This window comes from Cimex lectularius, unplaced genomic scaffold, assembly GCF_000648675.2.
Source record: "Cimex lectularius strain Harlan isolate CLEC.00 unplaced genomic scaffold, Clec_2.1 scaffold1, whole genome shotgun sequence".
Lineage (NCBI taxonomy): Eukaryota > Metazoa > Arthropoda > Insecta > Hemiptera > Cimicidae > Cimex > Cimex lectularius.
In genome coordinates, this window is record NW_019392813.1 from 2,066,251 (window position 1) to 2,089,825 (window position 23,575).

At 33.5% G+C, this 23,575-nt stretch overlaps 2 protein-coding genes across 15 annotated transcripts in view; one reads left to right on the top strand and one right to left on the bottom strand.

Annotated features, from left to right (window-relative positions):
- Nucleotides 1-439: 439 nt before the first annotated feature.
- Nucleotides 440-22,293, top strand: LOC106661367 (xenotropic and polytropic retrovirus receptor 1 homolog). Of its 6 annotated transcripts, none has more exons than XM_024228322.1 (13): nucleotides 440-696; nucleotides 3,256-3,409; nucleotides 3,551-3,804; nucleotides 6,692-6,953; nucleotides 7,023-7,393; nucleotides 7,708-7,855; nucleotides 7,920-8,129; nucleotides 8,210-8,376; nucleotides 8,442-8,575; nucleotides 16,040-16,262; nucleotides 21,453-21,487; nucleotides 21,583-21,737; nucleotides 21,838-22,293. In XM_024228322.1, exons 1-12 carry the CDS (start codon nucleotides 628-630, stop codon nucleotides 21,659-21,661), a joined length of 2,106 nt encoding a protein of 701 aa, XP_024084090.1. In that variant the 5' UTR covers nucleotides 440-627; the 3' UTR covers nucleotides 21,662-21,737; nucleotides 21,838-22,293. The 6 variants fall into 6 exon arrangements, with proteins under 6 accessions (XP_024084090.1, XP_024084091.1, XP_024084092.1 ...); XM_024228323.1 differs by having other exon boundaries at nucleotides 21,873-22,293; XM_024228324.1 differs by having other exon boundaries at nucleotides 441-696; nucleotides 21,602-21,737; nucleotides 21,838-21,955.
- Nucleotides 22,179-23,575, bottom strand: part of LOC106661380 (CCR4-NOT transcription complex subunit 4) — a 35,137-nt gene continuing 33,740 nt past the window's right edge. For all 9 annotated transcript variants that reach the window (XM_024228331.1, XM_024228329.1, XM_024228332.1 and 6 more), the window contains one exon: nucleotides 22,179-22,710. In XM_024228331.1, coding sequence (XP_024084099.1) covers nucleotides 22,703-22,710 — 8 coding nt within the window. In that variant the 3' untranslated portion in view covers nucleotides 22,179-22,702. The remainder of the gene's footprint in view (nucleotides 22,711-23,575) is intronic.

Genomic DNA, 23,575 nt, shown 5'->3' on the forward strand with positions numbered 1-23,575 from the left:
TTGGTATCCAAAAAGTATCTTCGTATCCAAAAAGTATCATTTGGATGCCACCACCAGGCATGCAGCTAGCAACTCGCTAATCTCATTACACGGTTATGTTGCCTTACCCTGCTTATATCCCTGATTAGAAGAAAATTAAGAATTAAATTATAAGAACGTAAATGTAAGATGAAAGTGTTGTTATATATGTTTGAAAGGAAAAGGACAAAATCACATACTTATTTTTGAAATACATTGAAATTTTAACCATTAAATTCAGTTCCTTTTTTTAGATAAATTTTATTTTCTTCTAGCTAACAATGAAAAACTTACTAATAATATTTTGGCGTTAATTATACTTATTTATTTTTTTAAGTAACAATTATAAATTATTTGGTGAAATTAATTTGTATTTTTCAGTTTGCGGTGACGATTGAGACGACACGGACACCGGGTAACCAATCAGGGAAATCCCTTCCGTTTCTTATCACCGCGTCCTTGGAGGTTACACATTCAATCACTGTTACAACTTTTATTTTCAAATGGGGCAAAATGAACTGCACGAAATCCATGATTTAATCGTCCTTTATATTATTTCACGGCTGTTTTTCTCTCTTCGAAGTCTTCGGCATTCTTCACAGACCAGATATGAAATTTACAGAACATTTGATTGCCCACATCACGCCGGAATGGAGAAAACAGTACGTCAATTACGAGGTCAGTATGCTTATGAAGTTAATTTTCTCGTTTCCTTATATCAGCGATGTTCAACGAGTTTTTGTGAATGACTTCAATGTGATAGACCCTACATTACGGAATAAAACATACATGTCAATCAAAATAATGTAGTTTGTTTATGATTTAATGATATCAATCGGTTGGAGTTTAAACCTTTAAATGAATACTAGATAAACAAGAATCAGCAATGACAAATCTGCTTTCAAAGATGGTTATGCAATTTTTTTCGATATTTTAGTACGTAGTTTGATGTTCTTTAAGTCTAGCCTGATATTTATTTGAAATTTTGACCGTTTTTATTCAGCCTATCTTTGCTGGGTTGGCCTGACAGATGTACTTCATCATTCCGCCATCTTCAGACTGTCTGTGCCACGAGGATAGAAAGGATAGGAAGATCAGTAACAAAATTACAGGGTTCACCACAGACCACTGGGAGAAATCTTGTATTTTAGATATTACAGATTTCCTTTGGGTCTGAGGAGTGATGAGCTTGCAGTTAGGTCATTGTCAATCATTTTGGTTCACCTATCTTTCCAATCTTGGTCTAGGACCCAGCAATAAAGATTGTGGTGAAGTCGAAACATGTCTGACAAACCAACCTACTGAGAACAGGTAGACCAAAATGATCAGTTACAACCAAATTACAGGTTCACCACCCTTCAGGCCAAAGAGAAATCTCACAAATTAAGTATGTATTTGTCAGATTTCCTTTTGGGTATGAGATATAATGAAAACGTAGTTTGGTCATTTATAGATAATTTTGGTTAGCCTAACGTTGCTGTTTTGATCTGGAGTCAGCCAGATGGTGTGAAGTCTAAACATGCCTCATAGACCATCACGGCAAGGATAGTCAGACTAGAATGATAATTGTGACTAAATTACAGGTTCACATCACCATTGACTATAGAGAGAAATTTCATAATTTATTAATTATTCATAATTTATTAGATATTGTCAGATTTCCTTTTGGGGTCTGGTGGGTTAAGCCTGTGGGTTGGTCATTAACGATAATTTTTGTTTGCCTATTCTTGTTATTTTGTTCTGGTATCCAGCACTAAATACGGTGAGGAGGTAAAACTTGTCTGGCAGACCAACCCATTGAGGATAGGCAGATTAAAATTATCAGTAACGACCAAATTACAGGTTCACCATGCCAAAGACTACAGAGAGAAATCTTACAATTTAGATATTTATTTGTCAGGTTTCGTTTTGAGGTCTGAGGAGTTATGATTCCATAGTTTGGTTATTTCTGATAATTTTGGTTCAGCTATCATTGCTACTTTGGTCTGAGGTGCAACACTAAAACTGGTGTGGTCAAAATACGACCAACCAAGGGAGGATAATCACTAATACTACTAATAGGATAACTAATAGGATCAGTAATGATCAAATTAAAGGTTCACCACAGATTACAGAGAGGAATTTCACAATTTATGCATTTATTTTAAGATTTCCTTTCAAGGTATTTTATTTTTTCCTGTAGTTTGATCATCAATGATAATTTGGATTAGCATGTATTCACTGTTTTTGCTTAGCTAGGGCCCAGCACTAAAATAGTGAGAAGTCAAAACGCTTCTGACATAACATACAGCAAGGGTAGGCAGACCAAAATTACCAGAAACGACCAAACTCCAGATTATGCTTTGTTGATTTATTGAAATATAAAAAATACCCTAGATAATTTGTGGACTTGTGTTTACTTTTTGCCACATACAAATCACATTTACTCTATATTGTGTCAATTGAAATTAAGAATGTATGAAGGTGTTCAGGTAAACAGTGATGAAATTCATAAAAGTTGAAGGGTTATGAAGTTTTATGAAAATTCATAAAAACAAATTTTATTTCTTAGCTTTTGGTGATACCAACCCATCATCGAAAGCAGTCTTATAATTATTTCAATTTTGATGACTAAATTTTGAGAATTGTTAAAAATCAAGATTTAGGATTTTATTTAACCTCATATAAAAATTCGAGGCCCATTTATAAAATGGTCATTTCTTATAAATTTAACAACATTAATAATGATTATGGAAATGTTCAAATTAAGGACAAATTTTTTTTTAGTTTTCTGTTTTTTTCTTGTCTTGTTAAATATCTTGTATTTTGGATTTGAATGAGTATCAAGCTTTTCCAACTTTATATTTTTTAATTGTAAATGCGTACTTAATACTCATTCAAATCCACATGTTTGTTAGTTTTCATGAAAAATTAAATAGTGGGTGCCGATAGTTGCAATTATTAAGGCGTTGACATGGAGACTCATCACTGTAAGGGTCCTGGATGTGAGTGGTCCTGAATTCAAACCCAACGTACTTACAAATGAGCTTTTTCTTTCTTTTTTTCCCCCAAAAATACCACAACACCCCGGGTTTGATACAACCTCTTTTGCTACCGTAATAAATAAATAAAACAGTGATACCAAATTATTGTAATGATTTTACTTTTTTTTTTTTTAGAAAGAATTTTTCCGCATTCCATTATATTTGTGCACATATTATTCGCATTCAAATTAATGATTATTCCTATGTCCTTTAGGAAATGAAGCAAATGCTGTATGCAGCTGTAGAGACAGCCCCTTCAGCAGAACTTGTGGAACCTGAAGTTTTGACACGATACTTTGCTAAATTCGATGAACGTTTTTTCCATTATTGTGATAAGGAATTAGCAAAGATAAACACATTTTTTTCTGGTAATATATTTTTTTAAATATTTTGTATTAGAATAGAAAAAATTGCTTTGTAATACAAAGTTCTTTGGCATTGTACCTATATATACCAAACACAATGTATATATGTCAATTAAAAATTATCCCATTATATTATTTTTGTAGAAAAATTAGCCGAGGCGACTAGAAGATATGCAAGCTTAAAGAGCGAACTGAGTGAAGCCATTGAATCTGAATACCAAGGAAAGAAGAAAGAAGGACAGAGGAAAATGATGTTAGGCAGGGTCGATTTACCCGTGCGGAAGCAGCAAGATTTGAAATTGGCATTTAGCGAGTTTTACCTTAGTCTGATCCTATTGCAGAATTACCAAAATCTCAATTTTACAGGGTTTAGAAAAATATTGAAGAAACACGATAAGGTAATGTTTTTGGTATTTAAAATAGCATAGGTTTAGCAACAATAATAGTCGATTGGATAGTTACATATAATATTTTTAGAAGTAGCTTCACATAAAAGTAAAATAGATCTAATTAAAAATTAAATTTATGTTGTTACCTGTCTGATCTAATACCGTATTTTAATTATGATTTTAATTTTTATTTGTTTATTTTCTTCTATTACTTCCTCACTTTAGCTAAAAATTGGGTTTTTACTGTTTCAATACCAGAATACAAAGTAAAATAAGAGTTGTCTTGGTATAGTCTTATCCATCCCTAACCATTTAATGTAAACCAAATTAAACAAGATCAGAAATTCGTGAGTTTTAATAAAAATGATTTAATTATGACAGTTTGAAAGAAAATTTACCAAAATACTGGAAAATCATTTAGTGATAAAGTAAAATTCAACTAACAATTTATTACCTAGTTTTGCTCTCTCCTAGGCATCGAGTAAATAAGCAATTGGATTTCTTCTTGTGAAACAATGAGCGATTTGAAGCTGTTCAACGCTTGTTCAGCAATTTCCAACCCATCTGTTTATCATGTCCCATCAGTGTTCTATAGGATTCATGTCAGGAGCACATAATCTGGCCAATTCCTACATCCTCCAAAATGGCGACAACTCGAGCTACATGCGGTCAAACATCATCATCCATTAATACGAATTTCCTCATGTACCTTAGTGCTGTCAAAGATCCATTCTATATGATGGACATGGACATTGATTCCATTCCTTACCATTATTGACAACCTTTGAGAAGGCTGTGACTCATGCATGGCACATGAAGCAAACCATTCTTCACGTCTTCTCCACTCACAGACCCAGTCATCTGGTTGCCACAAACCAAACCGTCATTCCACTATGAAGAGAGCAGCCCCCATTGATCAACTGTACAAGCGAGATGCTGATTTGCGAATAAGTTTCTTTTTTACTTGATGCTCTAAAGTACTAGAGAACACGATGCAGGACATCTAAAGACTAGGCTATTCTCACAAAGCCTTGTCATGAACCTTCATTACAGACCACATGGAGTTGACTATCAAGGAAGTCATTAAATGACAATTCTGTAGTGCTGTAAGAGCACAATTGTCTCTAACTGTTGAACGTCACAGTCGAGCATGGTACACCCAGGACTTGGGCTATGTAATAGACACTAAGCCTGTCGTTGGCCAAAGCATCTGGCCGGGTAAAAATTTTCTCGACTTAAAACCATGCTTTTAAGAAAAAAATTATAATTTTTTACTCAAAGAAAACCAATTTAAAAACCATTAACGACAAGTTGATTCTGGAAAGGATGAAAATGAATGGATTTTCATTATTTTTAATTTAAAGAGTGTAAAAGGATTAGTAACACTCTATGAAGGTATATGACAATTTATTAATGTTGTGTTTACATTTTAAGTAAACTTAATCTTTATACATAGTTATTATGGAAAATAAACAAACACATTCAAGATCTTTGAGTGTGTATACTGTAAAGTCTATCCTGATTTGTAAATTATGTGTATGCATAAATAGAATGCATGTCAAATTTCATTTATGAAGCTTTTTTTCTGTTGTTAGTGTATTTTTGTCCTTGAGGTAATGTGCTGTTTGAAGTTTTACTAGGGCACATCATTTTCCAACTGGTGGACGATTAACGATAATCACTTAGATGATTAGTTTATCTATTTTTTTGCCAATGTGTTTATGAATTATCAGGGTTTTTTGTCACGTCACAATTTTTTTTTTTTTTTTATAAAGTTGGTATAGAATAACCAAGTTAATGAATTTACATCGTTAAATTTTTGACGTCACTTTGAAGAGAATTATTTCATTTAGTGAACTTAATTAAATAAATAAAAAAACCTGTGGAAAATACACAGGTTGAATAGAATATAATGTGATTTATTATTCTCCCACTGACTTGAAATGTGTTTGGTCATTTATTGTTTATGTAGCTACATGCATTTTTATATAAAATGTCCCGTTTTGTCATTAATCGGAATTCACTGGGCAGAATAGACACAAATCCAGCTACCAACAGATTCAGGGAAGAACAAATTTTAAATAATTTAGGAAAACTTTTATTTGGAAAACATCAAAAGAACCCGAAAAATTCATCATTACAATCTTAATATTTAAAATGACATTGCTCCTCGGATGAGAGCAGTTGTGAATATGGAAGAAATAAAACTTAAAACTTGATTTCTGATAGGTTGGTTACATGGTGAACCGTTGGTAAAATACTTAATGGTCAAAAAATGCAGTGCTGTTTATCAAACAATGTTCATCTGTTAGTCTACACTTTCACCCCTCGATCCAAAGATTGTAACGAGGTGAGCAGATTATTATTCGCAACATTATGGTGTTGGAAGGGTGCATATTTCATATTATTGCAAACCGTTAATGGTTTTTCTTTTTATTAATAAAACTATTGAAAATTGTAGGGTTATTTATATTTTTTACTTGTTCCATAGGCTCTACTGATATAACAATAAGAATTAATTCATCTTTCTAAATATAGTTTTAATAATAATTACAAAAACATTTGATGATAAACCATTTAATGTAATTTGTATTCAGACTTAAAAAAACATGAGTACATGCATTATTTTCATTAAAAGTAATTACGAAAAAACATTCTTGACTCTTTTAATTTCTTCTTTGTATTAATTATGCATTTCTATAGTACTACCATCTTCATATCTTACTAACAATATAACTTTATAAACTATTTACAAGTTTACTAATTGTTTAATATTTTGTCATTTTTAAATAAGTGGGATTATTTTAAATTTGTAATGTAAAGAATGATTTATGACAATACTCATGATGTTAAAAATTTTTTATGGGATATTAATTTTTAATTTTAATATTTTCAGTTATTAAATGTAGATTACGGGGCTCGTTGGCACAACGAGCATGTGGTAACTTCTCATTTCCACACCAACAAAGATATTTCACGACTGATAGCAGAAACCGAGTCAACAGTGACAAATGATCTGGAAGGTGGAGATCGTCAGAGGGCGATGAAACGTCTTCGAGTCCCTCCTCTCGGTGAAAAACAAAGCCCATGGACGACTTTCAAAGTTGGCTTATTTTCTGGATCGTTTATTGTTTTAATATGTGTTGTAATTTTATCTGGTTAGTGTTTTATTTTTTTAATTTTGAAACAATAATTTGTTTAATAAATGAAATTTATATCGGTTTCAGGTTTATTTCATCCAGACACAAAAGGCGACTGGAGAGTATCAATTAGACTTTTTAGATGTCCTTTACTTTTAGTGGAATTTATATTTTTAATGGGAGTCAACGTTTACGGTTGGAGGTCGTCGGGTGTAAACCATGTCCTTATATTTGAATTAGACCCGAGAAATCATCTGTCAGAGCAACATATCATGGAAGTGGCGGCAATTTTCGGAGTAATCTGGACTTTAAGCGTATTGAGTTTTATTTATGCAGAAGCGTTGGGCATTCCGGCTTTTGTAAATCCTTTAGTCTTGATGGGCATCATGGTCGCCTTTCTGCTTAATCCGACTAAGACTTTTAGGCACGAAGCTAGATTTTGGGTTCTGAGGGTTTTGGTAAGTAAAACTCGGTCAGCTTTCAACTAATGTTTTGTTTTTTAACAAATTTAAGGAAACATGATTTCATAAAATTTCAAACATTTACCCAGGATCAATATTTTAGCATAGAGCATGTAGGATTAGTTTAAGTATCTTGCATATTCATTTTATTCATAAAAATATTAATAAACAACAAAATATAATCAATATTGTCATTTAACATCATGGCACATTTCATTGATAAAAATTAAATAAATTCAAAATAAAAAGTTATATTCGATTAAAAAACAATAAACCAATTTTGAATATAGATTTTTTTTTATTGTTTTCAGGGAAGGATTTTTGCATCGCCATTTTTCTACGTCGGCTTTGCTGACTTTTGGTTGGCTGATCAGCTTACAAGCCTTGTTCCTGCATTGGTCGATCTAGGATTTTTCGCTTGTTTTTATATAAAACTAGATGATTGGTATAGAGTCGGAGGTGATTGTCATGTTGCATTGATTTAAAAAAAATGTACATTAAAAACAATCTACTGCTGTTTTAGAAACGTCAGGCTCAGTTTGTATATCTAAGTACCACCACATTCGCCTTGTGATAGCTTGTCTTCCATCATGGTTCCGCTTTGCTCAATGCCTGAGACGTTACAGAGATACTAAGGAAAAATTTCCCCATTTGGCAAATGCCGTAAAATACGCTACGTCTTTTTTCGTTATTATATTTTCCCACTTGTACCTACTGACAAGCCATCAAACAGGTAATAAAACTGACTAATATTTCTTTAATTTTATAAGTTTGGTGTATTTTTTATTTTGTTAATTTTTTTTTTTTTTCCAGAGTCTATTGGTATTGCGGCAAACCCTTATTTTTATTTGTGGATATTCGCCTCAATGGTCAGCACAAGTTACTCCTATACTTGGGACATTAAAATGGATTGGGGTCTTTTCGACAAGAAATGCGGCGATAATAAGTTTCTTAGGGAAGAAGTTGTTTATTCATCAAATGTAAACAAAAATTCCTATATATTTCTCATACGTCAATCTCTATTTAATTTTTGTTTCTTTTACAGTGGTATTATTATTTTGCAATTATTGAAGATCTCATTTTAAGATTCGGCTGGGTCCTTTCTATGTCACTTACAGAAATGGGCTACATCCATTCTGAACTTATGGTAGCAATATTAGCGCCGCTTGAAGTTTTCAGGTAATTGTATGTAATTTTTCTTTTTTTCTTTTTCTTTAAATTAATTTATTATTGAAAAACAAAATGGGCAAATTCTGTTTGTATTATTTTAAATTAAGATATTTCGAGCTAGTATATTTTTTAATAGGTAAAATTGAAATGTTTCAATGCATTATAATGTATTGTAGCATTATTACAAGGTCTACTTTAGTCTTCCTCATGAAAAATAAAAGATTAAGAACTGAAAAGAACATCGAACAAATAAGAAATATTTTAATAACAATTAATTATTGTTTAAGTGTAATTTAAAAAAAAGATCTTACAAACTTATTAATTTAAGATTATTTAGAGAATGTCAGATGCAGGCTGGTGTGATGTAGGTTTTGAAAAACATTTTTTTTTATTGTGCCAACGTTTCGATCTTTATTGAGATCATCTTCAGGGCCTGGGATTTACAAACATTGTTTAAATTATACAAACACGTATCAGATGTTAATATGAATTTATACAATGATGTACACAATATAGAAATTTAAGGTTTAATCAAAGTATTTCTACTCACTCAAAATGTGTGTTTTCGGTGTAGATGTGTCATTATTGAGAGTGTTAGTGAGATAATGTTTGTGACCACCCAGTTTGGTCACATTAATTGCCTGTCCTTTTATTGTGGAAAGACAAGGGGTTTTTTTTTGGGGGGGGGACCAGGGATACACGAATTAGTCATAGATATTAAGAGGTGTTTATTTTAAAGGAAATTATTTAAACAATCATAGGGTAATTTCAACAAACTTAGGGGAAATAAACAAAAGGGGTATCCATCTGCATTGAAAAGGGGAACGGTTTTACATCTAAGATTGCAATTACTGATTTAAAAAAAGGATTTAAATTTACCAAAAGGGAAAAAATATTTACTGAGCCAGTGCTCTCCAGAGCGGAAAAAATAAAATAATAACTAAATTCACTAACTTCGTGGTCCGCTTGACCAATTAATATATTACAATTAATTAAGGTTTTTAGATGAGATAAAGGGGGTTGAGGTGGGAGGTTGGTGTCCGAGTGGATCGAGGTCACGATGGCTCAAGTGGCAGAGCAGCAGCGTATCTAGCTGAAGATCGTGGGTTCAAATCCCGCTCGTGCCATTGACTTTTTTATCTCAACTAAAAAACCTTAATTAATTGTAATATATTAATTGGTCAAGAGGACCACGAAATGAGTGAATTTAATGATATAAAATGAAGTATACTTCACTAAAGCTCTCCATCGCCATTTCATTTGTCGCCGAAAATCCAATCCGATTACACGACATTTGAAAAATGGCAAAAAGGAGAGAAAATTCGAAAGGTGGGGTTGAGGTGGGAGGTTGGTGTCCGGAGTGGATCGAGGTCACGATGGCTCAAGTGATAGAGCAGCGGCGTATCAAGCCGAAGATCGTGGGTTCAAATCCCGCTCGTGCCATTGACTTTTTTATCTCAACTAAAAACCTTAATTAATTTTAAAATAATAACATTCAAACACAGCAGCAACAATCAATATGCCTTACCGCGATTTGAGTTTAAAATTTCTTCCTTCCCATAAGAGGGCCAGAGCAACACTCCTAATCTCCCAATTCGCACTTTCCTCTTCATATCACAAAACCCTTTGTCAAGTCGCCAAATAGCAAGGAAGACCTGTTGTTGGAACGCCGGCCGTTGCACTACGACTTTGAGGATTGCCATCTGCGTAATCTGTTTCACATTGTCAAAATAAAAAAAGTTTCAAAAATAGCTGACATTGAGGAAATGTTCCTTGGGGAGGAGGAAGAAGAAGAGGTGTTGACTGCTAAAGCAGTATTGAATGTTATAAACGAAGCTTGGAGCAATGAAAAGCCAAGCCCAGAATTACTGCATGAGGGTGCTCCGTTTGTTTATATATGTTGGATTTTGAAGAAGTAGGGATAGAAATCCAGTTTTCTAGGAGGAGTCGGCTTCTTTGAGGTGCAAGTGGCCTACAATGGGAAAAACTGGTAATGATTTGACATTCGGGCTTAGTTATCTTTTCAAGATTATTATAGACAGGATTAATAAAATTAATTATGGATTAATGCTAATAAAAAGGAGAGATAAATTATTGAAGATTTAGACTATGTAGAATTGTTTGATGTGTGGAATGTAATGATTGTTTTACATGTTGTATTATATGCTTTGTGTATGTTATTGATATAGAATTTGATTAATGATAGTGTAGCTGCTACTTAGTTTACATCTGTCTGTTCTATAATTGATGCTGTGTTTATCTCTGTTGATGTAAACTATTTCCAAAAAGTTACGTTTATGTTTGTTTTGTTCTGTTTAATATTTTTGGATTGTTGAAATTGAAATTGTGTTGGTGTTCAAAATGATGGGTAGCCAGTGCTGTAGGATTTTGTTTGAGTTTTTTGCCCTCTTATCCAGATATTGGGATGTAATTTCGATGTAAGTTTCTGGACAATTGATTTTGCAAATTACATCAGATTTATTTGTTACTGGTGTGGGATCTCTAATTTTGGAAAAAAAAGAGTGTGAATAGTTTTATAGTTTTTGAAGGCTATGTTAAAGTTATCAGAAGAAAGAAATGTGTTTAATTTGTGTGATAGTAGTGTGATGTACATCTGAATGAATGGCATGGGTATGTGGAAGGAAGTTACGGTAATAGATACACCCGAATGACAAAATTATAGACACATTAAAAAATCACGATTTCAACAGTCAAAAATGATTTCTTTTGCCGTTAGAATATTGTTCATGATATTAAAAGAAAATTAACTCTGAAAATGGCTTGATCTGATAATCTTATACAAATGTACATCTCAATAAACAGTATTGTTTTGATTTAGCTGCGACAGAATTATAGACACACATTTTGTTTACGTTTATTTTATAACTCCAAATAAAAATGAATAAATCATTCAGTATTCACTGTACCTTAGTAAAGTGATTACTGTGAGTTATTTGGAGCAATTCAAAGTTATTTTAAAATGCCCAAAGGAAGAAAATTTTCTGATGAGGAGCACTGGTTGATTCACTTGCTCAATGAAGATGGAATGAGCTGTCGAGATATCGCCCGACGCATAAAACGAAGTTTTTCATCGGTATCGAAGATAATACGACTAGGTGAAAACTACGGTAGAGGGCATAGCTCTGGAAGACCTCCTTCCTTGACCAGAAGAGACAAATCGCACATCCTGCACGTTGCTTCAAACAGCTTTTCAACTGCAAAAGCCATCGCAGAGAAGGCAGGTGTTGATGTTTCTGTTCGAACTGTTCAGAGATTCCTTAAAAAAACTGAAAACATAGTCTGAAGAAAACTGAAACGCAAACCAGCTCTGAAACCCCACTACAAACTAGCCTGTGTCAAATTTACTGAAAACCACATTTTAAAAATTAAGATTATTGGCGAAAAGTTATTTTTTCTAACGAAAAAAAAATTCAATTTGGACAGATACGCATACTACTTTCATGACCTAACTAAAGAAGAAAAAAATTTTGTCACGGCGCCAAATAGGTGGTGGATCTTTGATTGGGTGTAATAAAAAAGGGAATCTTTGTTTTCTTCCAAAACACATCAATTCGGAATATTACAAGAAATTACTGGACAAAGAAAAAACTAGTTCAGCAATTTATGCGAAGGGACTCCAATGTTCCAGCAGGACAACACACCCATACACAATGCAAAAATTGTTAAAGAATGGTTTTCACAGAACAGCATTGAAAAACTTGAATGGCCTGCACTCTCACCAGACTTAAACATTATAGAAAATGTATGGGGAAAATTATCGGGGATGGTATATCAAGACTGTAAGCAGTACAACAATGTCAACGAACTTAAAACAGCTGTCACCACTGCCTGGAATAATTTGCCTCAAGATTTTATTCAAAATTTGTACAAAATCATTCCAGAAAGATTACTGGAAATAATAAAACTGAGTGATAATGCCACAAAATATTATAACCTTGTTTTAAATTGATTTTATCCCATGTGTCTATAATTTTGTCGCAGACAAAATCGTTTAATTTTAGTATTTTAATAATTTTTTCTCTTATTTACTGAAAAAATAAAGTTTATGTGTTTTGAATAAATATTTGTAGTACAAACCCATTACATTAAAAAATCATAACAATTAGGGGTGTGTCTATAATTTTGTCACTCGGTTGTAATTATGTCTGCAAGTATTGGGCCTAGGTTGCTGCCCACGGCTATGCCAAATAGTTGTTGGTAAAAATGATTGTTGATGTGTGTAATGTATTCGTTCAAAACAATGGTTCGACACTGCTGTATTAATGATTATCTTATTATCTCTAAATAATCATTAATTAATGGCCACTAAACACCACACATTATTAATTTAATTATAAAACAAACAAATAATTTTTCTAGAAGTCCATTTTTTCCACACATTCTGTAACTTCTTGGATTTTGTGATGAGCCTGTAAGTTGGCCGTTACCGATTATCCTAGTAACAAAGAGACGCATCACAGTAAAGATAGGCAGACCAGTATTAGTAACGACCAAATTACTGGGATTTTGATTGAATAGTCACTCGTCTAGTTCAATTTTTACATTTTACAATGTATTAAGCTTTTTCCCATTAAGGAACAGACTGGGAGAAAGGGATCTCAGCTGTTGTGTACTGTATGGTATACAGATGGCTCTAAAGCTGGGTTTCCAGTGTGCGAAAAAATCCCTTGAGCAATTAAATACGAGAATCATTTGTGAAACGCCATCTCAGGTTAACCATTTCCAGGAGGTGAAACATTTCACAACATAGAAATAAAAGAAGGTGAACCATCAATTTGCGTGAGACAAGCATACGATTTATAACTACACCAATTGCTGCATCAGCGTTTGCTATCATGGCGATACTTTTTGCCTTTGTTCCATTTTGATGCTCATCTCCTCCCACGCAACCTCTCTCTTGTTATGATGAGTTTTATCTTTAGCATCTTACAAAAAGCCAGTCAGCTCACGCCGAAATATCCTCCAAAAGTTTTGCAGTCCAAGTATCTGCAACGCAAAACAGTTGCACAAGTGATTGCGCAATGGAAACCTGGCTTAAGACTCAGTATGGATCAGGAGTTAATATCTGTGGAAATAAACCAAGGACTAGAATTCATATAAACCAAACCACTGTCTTTCAAGTGGGCGGTGGGTGGACTTCTTGGGCGGAGTTGGCGCAACCCGAAAGGGTGAGCTTGTGAAACCTTGGGGACACCCATTGCCCGAAGATATGGGAGATACTGACCACCTCATCCCAGAATATACTCATGTGGAAAAGGGTACCTGAGAATGAAAGGTTTTTAATCCGGGAAGTGTGTAGGGCAGGCACACGGCTTGGAATTATCCCTCGAGGTGAGGTGGTTGGGATGATGGTCGGTTTGTTTGGTGCTTGAACGATAATTCTCACCTCTCTCATCCACCCAGAGGAATCGTCTCTCGATATTTGTGGACCACAGTGCCAAAGGGTGGTACATTACTCCTGGGGCGTGCCTCTCAAAATTTTTTAAGTTTCGACTGAGTTCAAACTCGTAAAACAATTACGCAAAAATCAAGCTTTGGCATCTTAGTAAAGACTGAATTATTCCCAGCCGAAATATAAATAAACCATAAAATAAATAAAAAGATTTGATTTAAAATTTGTTATTTACATCTGTATTCTATAATTATTTTTTCCAAACATTTGTTTTGTAATTCACCCAGGCCCTGAAGATGACCTGAATAAAGGTTTAACATTAGGAAAAATGAGAGAGAATTCTTTATTCTAGGACTAGAGTCCACTAAGAATAACAATAAGTTCACAAAAAGTTTATAAATATGGTACTTGAATTAACAAAGGGTTTGACATTACCATATAGTGAAATAAAATTGCATAAAAGACAATACAAAATATAAAAAGATAGTAATAATAGTATCAGTAATAAGAATTTAGGGAAAAATAATAATAATAATATCTTGTGCAAACATTATCACAAACTGTAAACTTAAAACTTGAGAAAAAAATAAACAAGCTTTGTTATGTAATAAAAGCGCCTAATAATGTGTACTATGTTGGCTATGTTTCCTGGAGGGAGATATGTTTGTACAAAAGGGATTTAAAAGAAGTAAGAAAGGCGGCTTTGTAGACGCAAAGGAAGAAAATTCTAGAGATTTGTGGCTAGGAAGGATTGTACAGATGTGGAGGTCATTGGAAGACGAGCGGGGTTAAGAGATTGGATGGATGATTTGAATTGAACTAGTCAGAAAATATAGTAAGGTCGACGAGGATTTAGGGGTTAGTAAAGGAAGTTGCTTAGGAAATATTTCCTACGGAAGGAAGGATAAAGACAGGATAGATCTGATTACAGGTGTGAGACTCTGGACACTCAGGGGCTGCCAAATATAAATCTGACACAACTGTTCATTCGTCTTTTTCAGACGCTTTTCTTGAAAATGAAAAGTGTTTTTCTTACACACTTCATTCCTGAAAATTATTCATAAATAACATTGTCAATAGGATACAGAAAGTGTTTTTGATTGGTATGCAGATAGAAGAAAACGCTTCAAAGCCTGAAATTCAAGGTGTTTCGTCTGCAGTTCTCGTTATCTAGTTTTGCTATACTGCAAAAACCTTTCACAAAACGACATCATAAACTTAGGGAAACTATAAGAATTGGTGACTCAAATATTAGCTGGAGTAATAATGTTCAATACCTTGATTTACACCACAATAGTAAACTTAATTTTGGTGTCAACACTTACAATAAAGCTCGTGACACTGACTTTTTTATCTCAACTAAAAACCTTAATTAATTGAAAGATATTAATTGGTCAAGCAGATCACAAAAACTAGCAAACTTACAATATATCTATCTATCTATAATGTTTTAATTTAAAAATAAATAAATGAAATATTATAAAATATCTGTCCTAAGCTTATTCCCTATTGCAAGTTGTTTTTTCAAAATAAATTTTTCTCCACTTTTTATTTATTTATTTAGGCTAAATTAGTAATTCTTGTAAATATAGTAAGTTTTTTTCCGCCCAGTGTTAGAAGTATCAACCATTTTTCACTCACGAACTCTGGATCAAGGTACTTAAATATGTCAATTTGTGTACATATTTAAGATTGTTTTGTCCTGATGATGACCTTAAAAATAAGTCGATAGCTCAGCAGAAACAACTGAATTTACTTTCTTCTTCAAGACTATACCTTGATCCAGTGTTCATGATTAGGAAGTATAATAACCCTAGCCATTTTCCCTTGTATTTACTTTTTCTTTACAATGTACGTTCATATTCCCGGATAATGAGAGTCAGTTGTATGTTACGTGGTAAAATTGAAATTTATAGGCCATAATTTTTAAATTATGGCCTATAAACTTCAACTTTAGATTGAATAGAATTTTAACTCTTAATATAGAATATTCTGTAATAATAATAACCCTACTATTAGGTATATTTTCGCTATTGAATGAACGTTCTGTTTATTTTCAGAAGATTTGTCTGGAACTTCTTCCGACTTGAAAATGAACATTTGAACAATTGCGGTAAATTTAGAGCAGTGCGCGACATTTCGGTCGCGCCTATGGACACATCGGATCAAGCTGTCATACTGCGTATGATGGACAGCGCAGAAGGAGTATTTAATAGGCATAAAAAGAAAGGGAAAAATAAAGATACCAAACTACTTTTAGAAGCGGACGAATCAAATGATGAGGTAGATATTAGATGAGACTAATAGATCTTTAGTATTCATATTGGGTTGTCCGGAAAATAATGCAGGATTTTGGTATTAAACAAAAAAAAGAAACTAGTTACTTTAAAGCAATGTTCTTTAATCAAAATAATTTCCCATACTCTCAATACATTTCTCCCAACGTGTTGGTAACTTATTAAATCCCGNCATTCATACAAATGAGTAATCCTGTAAACGTAAACAGAATATTTTATATAGATTTTTTTTAATGAAAACTTAAAATCCTGCATTATTTTCCGGACAACCCGATAGTTAGGCAGGTTGTAAATACTTATAAAAAGTGAGTAATTGTGCCTTGTTCACAAATTAAAATTTAAAAATAATCAGGATTTATTAAATTATAAAAATTGTATATTTTTACTTCTACTTTAAAATTTTATTTTTCTAACGGTCAGAAAAGTCCTTGATGTATGTAAACCCTGTTTTCTCCAATTAGTTTCCTGAATTAATTGTAATCTAGTCATTCTACTTAAATTTGTACTTAATAATTTATTTATTACTATTTATTTTAATGAACCTATGTACTTATTTATTTAAAAAAAAAAAATTAGTTTGTAGATAATTTTTAAGTACCTGATATAGTTTAAAAAAATAAATGCTTGTTTTGTAAGTGAAATTAAAACTAGTCTAGTTGTAATTAATGTATTTATTTCTGCATGCACGAACCATAATCCTTAAAAGATCAAATAAAGAGATGAATTTATTATTTTTAAGGTTTTATTATTCATTTATTCAAATCCCACTTCCTCTAGTATTATTTAATGACTCCAATTAATAACGCCAAAAATGTAAACGTAAACGTATAACCCAGATGCGTCAAGATCAAAACAACAAAACAGTTTGACATTAAATTTAAAATAATTAAAAATTATTCAACACTCTCCATATTTTTGTGTAGAACTAGCAAGCATATTAGATGCTCTCCAGTATACCAAGGCCATCCAGCATACCTGGACAGCCTGAACAGTCTTGCAGCTCTTAAGCAAAAGTACGTGGGATCCAACTGAAATTACCTCTTCTTTTACATCCTCCAAGTGATGTTGAATCACTGATCAGATCTTTGAAAATGTGCAGATGGTAGAAGGTAGACCAAGGAGTGCAAGACAAGAATAGAGAGAACTTTCTTTGATCCTACAGTCCTACCTCCCCTAACTGTAAAACTGTTCCTACCTATAAACCTAGTTCCTAGATGAGTGTTGGTTGCTCCTCTCCTCGCTCCATGGGAAGCTTTCCCCTTCCGCCAGAAATTCCTCTCATAACTACTTTGCCTAAAGCCCTGCACGACTCTGACAAAGGACGATCATTCGTCTTAGCCCCAGGCAGAAGGCCCTGACTCTCTTTTATCAGGAAGAGTCTTGACTTTTTGTTATTCCCATTGCTTCATCTGATGCCCTGCTCCTCTTTGTAAGCGAATGTCTTTCTTCTATCAAAAGTTCTCATCACTACTTTGCCTAAAGCTCTGCCTGCTCTGGCAAAGTGACACTCCCATCCTAACGCTGAGCCAAAGGCTCTGCTCCTCTTCCGTCAGGATCATCTTCTTGGCACTTTGACTGAAGCCCTCCACACCTCTGGCCAAGTCCTTCCAACTAAATCAATCCTCCAAAAAAAAAAGAAACCTGGCCCCTAGACAAGTATTGGTTGCTCCTCTATCCGTTCACCTGAAGCCCTGCCTACCTGCAAAATGACGATCTCCCATCCTTTTCCCTTCCATTAGAAGTTCCTCTCATCACTACATTGTCTAAATCTAAATGATCTTTCATCCTAGACCTGTTTCTCTTCTATCAGGACGAGTCTGTTCTGTTTTTTACCGTTGCTTCCCGCCCCTCTTATGAAAATGGCTGTCTTCCTTCTGACAAGAGTTCCTCTTCTCCTAGCTTTGCCTAAGGCCTGCACCCCTCTGACCAAGTTACAATCTCCCAGCCTTCTGGAGTTCCTCGACCTGTTGCTTCATCTAAACCCTGCCTCCTCTGGCAAAATGATCTTCCATACTCACTCCATGTGAAAAGCCTGTCTGTCAAGCATTCCTCGTTGTTTCACCTGAGGTCCTGCCTCTCTTTGGCAAATGACCATCCTCATTCCATTCCCATTACAAGATTCTCCAGGTACCAGCACCCTTTAGGACTTGAAGCGACCCCTTCTGTTAATCTCAGGGATATAATAAACAATTGAGTGACTTAACCATACAATAAAGCAATACATCATGAAACTGCAAACCTTATCATAATAAAGAAGAGCAAGCTTAAGAGCATCCCCAATCATAATCAAAGCTGAAAGTAACCATCAGCCACTTTCACATAGAAGAGAAAAACTGGCAGGACGGTTTGTGTTGCGCCAAATGGTGAAAAAAATATCACTTGCTCAGCGCATCTGTGATTTGTCCATAATGAATCTAACAAAAAAATATTGACCAAAGAAAAAATCAACACCGATTACAAGTTTTACCTCTCTATCAAAATTTCAAGAAAAAATCGAACAAAGAGATACCCTTCCAATTTTTTAAAAAAATAATTAGAAACCCCCTTAATTGCTATATACTAAAAGACTACTCCGGACAAAATCCCGTAGTGGTTAATCAACAAGTGTTTGCTATCTTCAGGAACTTTTCCCTAATGACCATGTAACTGTTTGGTCTTAACTATCCACTTAACTGGATGGACCCCTCATGTCTGGTAATGTGGGATGCTCCTGGTTCTGCCCTAGCATCAATAAAGGGGAATCAATTCCTCTGCCGGCAGAGATATCAATTTATTAAGCTGAATTATTAGCAATTAAGGCAGCGCTAATTTTCTTTACACTCAACCTTCCTACAACGAATCGCATTAAAATTTGCACAGACAGCCTCAGTGCTTGCAAAACACATCTACTACCATCAAAAATTATATTGTAGCTGACATAAAAAAGACTGTTAACAATTTTTCCACTTAAAAAAAAAGGTCTCTTTCATGTAGATTAAAGGACATATGGGCAACGAAAAAGCCGACAACTTGCAAAAAATGCCACACAGTTACCCACCCCTAGAATCATAAAGATCCCTTATACAGACCTTTTTCAAATATTGGAAACAAGAATTCAAATAGAATGGCAAATTGAATATTCTACCTCGGATAAGGGAATGGCTTATAAAACTTTATTTCCACTTGTGAAAATAAAACCGCGGTTTAACAAACTAGACATGGCAAAAAAAGACAACCACCATACATCGGTTAAGAACAAACCATGGCATCTGCGCAGTGTATCTTCACAAGATTGGCATAAAACAACACCCTAATTGTGACATGCGGAGTAAAGGAGGACCTAACGCACATAATGTTTCACTGCAGACAACATTCATCGGCCAGAAATAAATTCTACCAGGATCTAGAGAAAGAAGGTGTAGAACACCCAATTACGGAAAGTAGAAATTAAAGAATCCCAGTGTGTATAACTTAATAATAAAATTTTTAAATGATGTGTCTGTGAAAATGTAATTTGAACTGTTTAAAAAGTATAAAAAGTATTCTAAAAATAAAATAAAAAATACCTTGATCAAGTTATGCATGAGTTAGAAGTTACAAATCAACAACCCAAATTATATTGGATTCAATATCATCCAAGGTCGGGTTTTATACATAATTGGGTGGATGCTTATCCAAAAAAATATTTTCTCTGGTACGCAGACTACAGAAAAATTCAGTTCCTATGAAAGATATATTCGATCTACTCATGTAGTCTATGGAAAATATCTGGAAAATCAACTCGTATGTCCATATTGCCTAACACGTTGAACAGAAATCCTTCAACAGATGACCAAACTTCAAGCAATGAGGCACTGCAGTTTACATAAACTTAACATATTAAATCTTAAGAAGATGGAATTCAGTAAATTATAACAAAATGTATCGATTTTATCGTTCCTGATCATCTTGGTCTGTTGGCAGCACAATGACAGACACTGAAGATGGCACAATGCTGACAGACCAGCCCAACTAATAGCCAAACGAAGATAATTGGTAAATTATTCAGAAATTGTGAGATGCGGTCTGGTGTGATGTAGGTTTTAGAAAAACATTTTCTTTATCGTGCCAACGTTTCAATCTTTATTGAGATCATCTTCAGGGCCTGGGATTTACAAACTAGTTTACATTTAACAAATACATTTAGGATGTTGAAAAGTGAATTTATACAATGCAAAATATATTTTTTATATTCGATCAAAGTATTTCTACTAATTCAAAGTGTTTGTCTTCTGTAAATTATAAATGTAAACAATGTTTGTAAATCCCAGGCCCTGAAGATGATCTCAATAATGATCGAAACGTTGGCACGATAAAGAAAATGTTTTTCTGAAACCTACATCTCACCAGACCACATCTCACGATTTCTGAATAATTATCGATTAACGGTCACTAATCACCACACATAATTGATAAAGAAAAAACTACAGTTTTACCACCCGCAAACCGCAGAAGGAAATATCACAATTTAAATTTGTATGAAAATAAGTGTGTGATACTCAAACAAATAGGATTTCAATGTTTTTTCAATGTCAAAAAAATGTGTCAGTGAAATCTTATTTAAAATTCGCATTTTAAGTTTTTTAATATCAGTGGACAAAATTTGCCTCTCAACAAATAATTAAATTGTAAACAAAATTTGGGAAATGCAGACTTATTATCAACTTAAAATATTAGCGAAATATATAAAAAGTGTTTAGTAAGCTAAAGCTTAGCTTAAGTTAATAATTCTAAAGTATTTTCAATTTTGTATATTCATGCTGAACCAGCATTGGGTCCGTTTTCACTCTCGGGTTTGTTAACTTTGTACTGTAACGCGTTTCAGCATTGTACCGGCTTTAGTGAGATGAAGATGGCGCAAAGCCGTAACGTGTTGTTTGACAAACCTGCAGATGCAAAAAGTGATCCATCGCTGGTTCAGCACGGGTTTAATGACTTGCAGACCGACATCCAGCGTGAACTCTAATTGTGTCTATTGATTTGGATTATCCTCACTTTTTCAATTTATTTAAATTAGGTTCAATAAGTCAAAGTTACACTGGAAAATTTCAACTCCAATTACCTAGTGCTATAGTACATAATACAACACTAATTTGCACCATTATGTTTATATGTAATATAATATTCATTAAAAAAAAAAAACTTTTTGTTTTTACAGAAAAGAAATTCTAAAAGGGGAATCTTCCGGAAGAAGTAAGTAGAGGTGCAGTTAGGTTTTTTTTTAATATTCAAAGGATACATGCAAAAACTATGCACTTTTGTTTGATTTCTTCATTAATAACCAACAGTTTGTATTGCTCTAATCAGCAAATAATAATCGGTCTACGAACATTTACCACACTGGTTTTTGCACCGAGACCATTTTGAAGAACGCCTTACAGCAAGAAATAAACTTTTAAACATCCGACGGAGAAATATCTATTCGTGATGTATCGAATCTCAGGTAAATGTGAAACTTTTTTTATGTCGTATCGAGCGATTCAGACGATGAAAGTATGAAATGTGTTGCGCCGCCTATTATTGAAATATTTACAAAATTGCAGGTTTATTTTTGTTTTGTTTTTCACTTTGGACCCAGGTTTTGTGCGTCCAAAGCCAGGCAAAAGAAAGACAAGACTCAAAGTCATGAAATTTCTACCAGATGATTATGAACATTCAGAAGTAACAAATCATCAATTTTATTATTTCTTAAATGCAAAAATAAGGAATATCAGGAAATTAAGAGAGAAAAAAAATAGAGGCAAATAGTTTGTAATTTTTAGATGGCAAAGTTCATATCTGCTTTAATTTTTTTCTTTTTGTAATTTATGTATAACATTAATATAACCAAGATGTTTAATAATATTTAGAAGTGTGAAAGTTCAAAGTGTGGAGACTTAACCATATAATTTTTTTTTAATCAGCAATAAATACGAGATGTTTAATATAAACGATTAACATGTGCTGAAGTACTAGTCCTTAACACAGCATTAACAAAAATACGAACAAATGTATCGAATGAACTCTTCGGTCAGTAGCACTACATTTAATTTGATTTTGGATATATTTTGTCTTTTAATTTTTTGTTTGTTTTGTTTTAAACAGCAAATAAAGAAAACCTTCAACAAAATGAAACTCAAAATGTTTTTTTCTATGCACAATTAATATTTATGCTGTATGTAAATTAAAAGTTTAATTATTTTCTTTTTTACATAATATTTTCAATAATATATTTCTTTCGTCATGGCTAAAAAATATTACGTTTAAATCTGAACTTTACAAATTAAATGCAAAGCTATACCAAATGTACAATTCCATTCTTGTTTGTTTAAATCTATTAATAAACTGTGATATTTAAATTTAAGCAACAAATACTGCAAATGTCAGTCAACCACCTTCTGATTCCACATCCTCTTCTTTCCATTTAGGCTATAAATCTGGAAAAAAAATTGAATAAATTAAACAAATCCATCAATAAATTATTCAAAAGGTCCACTGCTTGTCACTTATCTACCAAGTAACCAGAAAAGTTGATGCGGGTATAATTGTTACAATTAAAATAATTTTAAGACTATCTTTTTATGGGGAAATTGTCTCTTTAGAATCTCCTTTCCCAAACAAGTTACGATGTTCTTCTTATAAAAGTTTGGGTTCTGGGACTCAAAAAATAAATTCAGCTCATTTTCCAACTGTTGGCAATTATTGAACTCCCGATTGTTCATATGATTGTCCACTGCTAAGATAAGGTGAAAATCAGATGAGGCCAGGTCTGGAGAGTGGTGTAGGACTTCTGAACCAAGCTTCATTATCAGCTCCTTTGTCATTCTAGCTATAAGAGCTCCACAATGACCTAGTGAAAATCCTTTTCTGTACACAGGTTATTTCTGGGCCTGGGCAAGAGAGCTGTTCCAGTTGGCTTGAATAGATTTCTGTGGTGATGGTCTGACCATGTGGCAGTTCATAGCACACAATGCCTGCCTTACTCCGCCTAACACAAAACATCTTTTGTTTGTGAATATTTAGTTTTCACATCAATGGGACAGTGTCATTTGGAGACAATAGCTCTTGGTGTTAGTGTACAGGATCTAGTTTTCATCGTATGAGACAATCTGTTCAAAAAACACATGCTTCGTGCCATGAAAGCAATACAAGGCAAATGTTTAGACGCTGGTTATGTTATGAAGAACCCATTTACTCAGCTTCCACGTCTTCCCAAGTCGATTTAAGCCAGATTAAATGGTTTCAATGTTACAAGTGGAAAATATAACGGGAAAAAAAATTTGCACTGGGGAGACCAGAGGG

Excerpts from the sequence above, each read along its gene's own strand:
- LOC106661367 (XM_024228322.1), top strand. The coding sequence starts at position 628 with ATGAAATTTACAGAACATTTGATTGCCCACATCACGCCGGAATGGAGA. Across the intron at positions 3,805-6,691 it reads TATTGAAGAAACACGATAAG|TTATTAAATGTAGATTACGG; the intron begins GTAATGTTTTTG and ends TAATATTTTCAG. Across the intron at positions 16,263-21,452 it reads CGGACGAATCAAATGATGAG|AAAAGAAATTCTAAAAGGGG; the intron begins GTAGATATTAGA and ends TTGTTTTTACAG.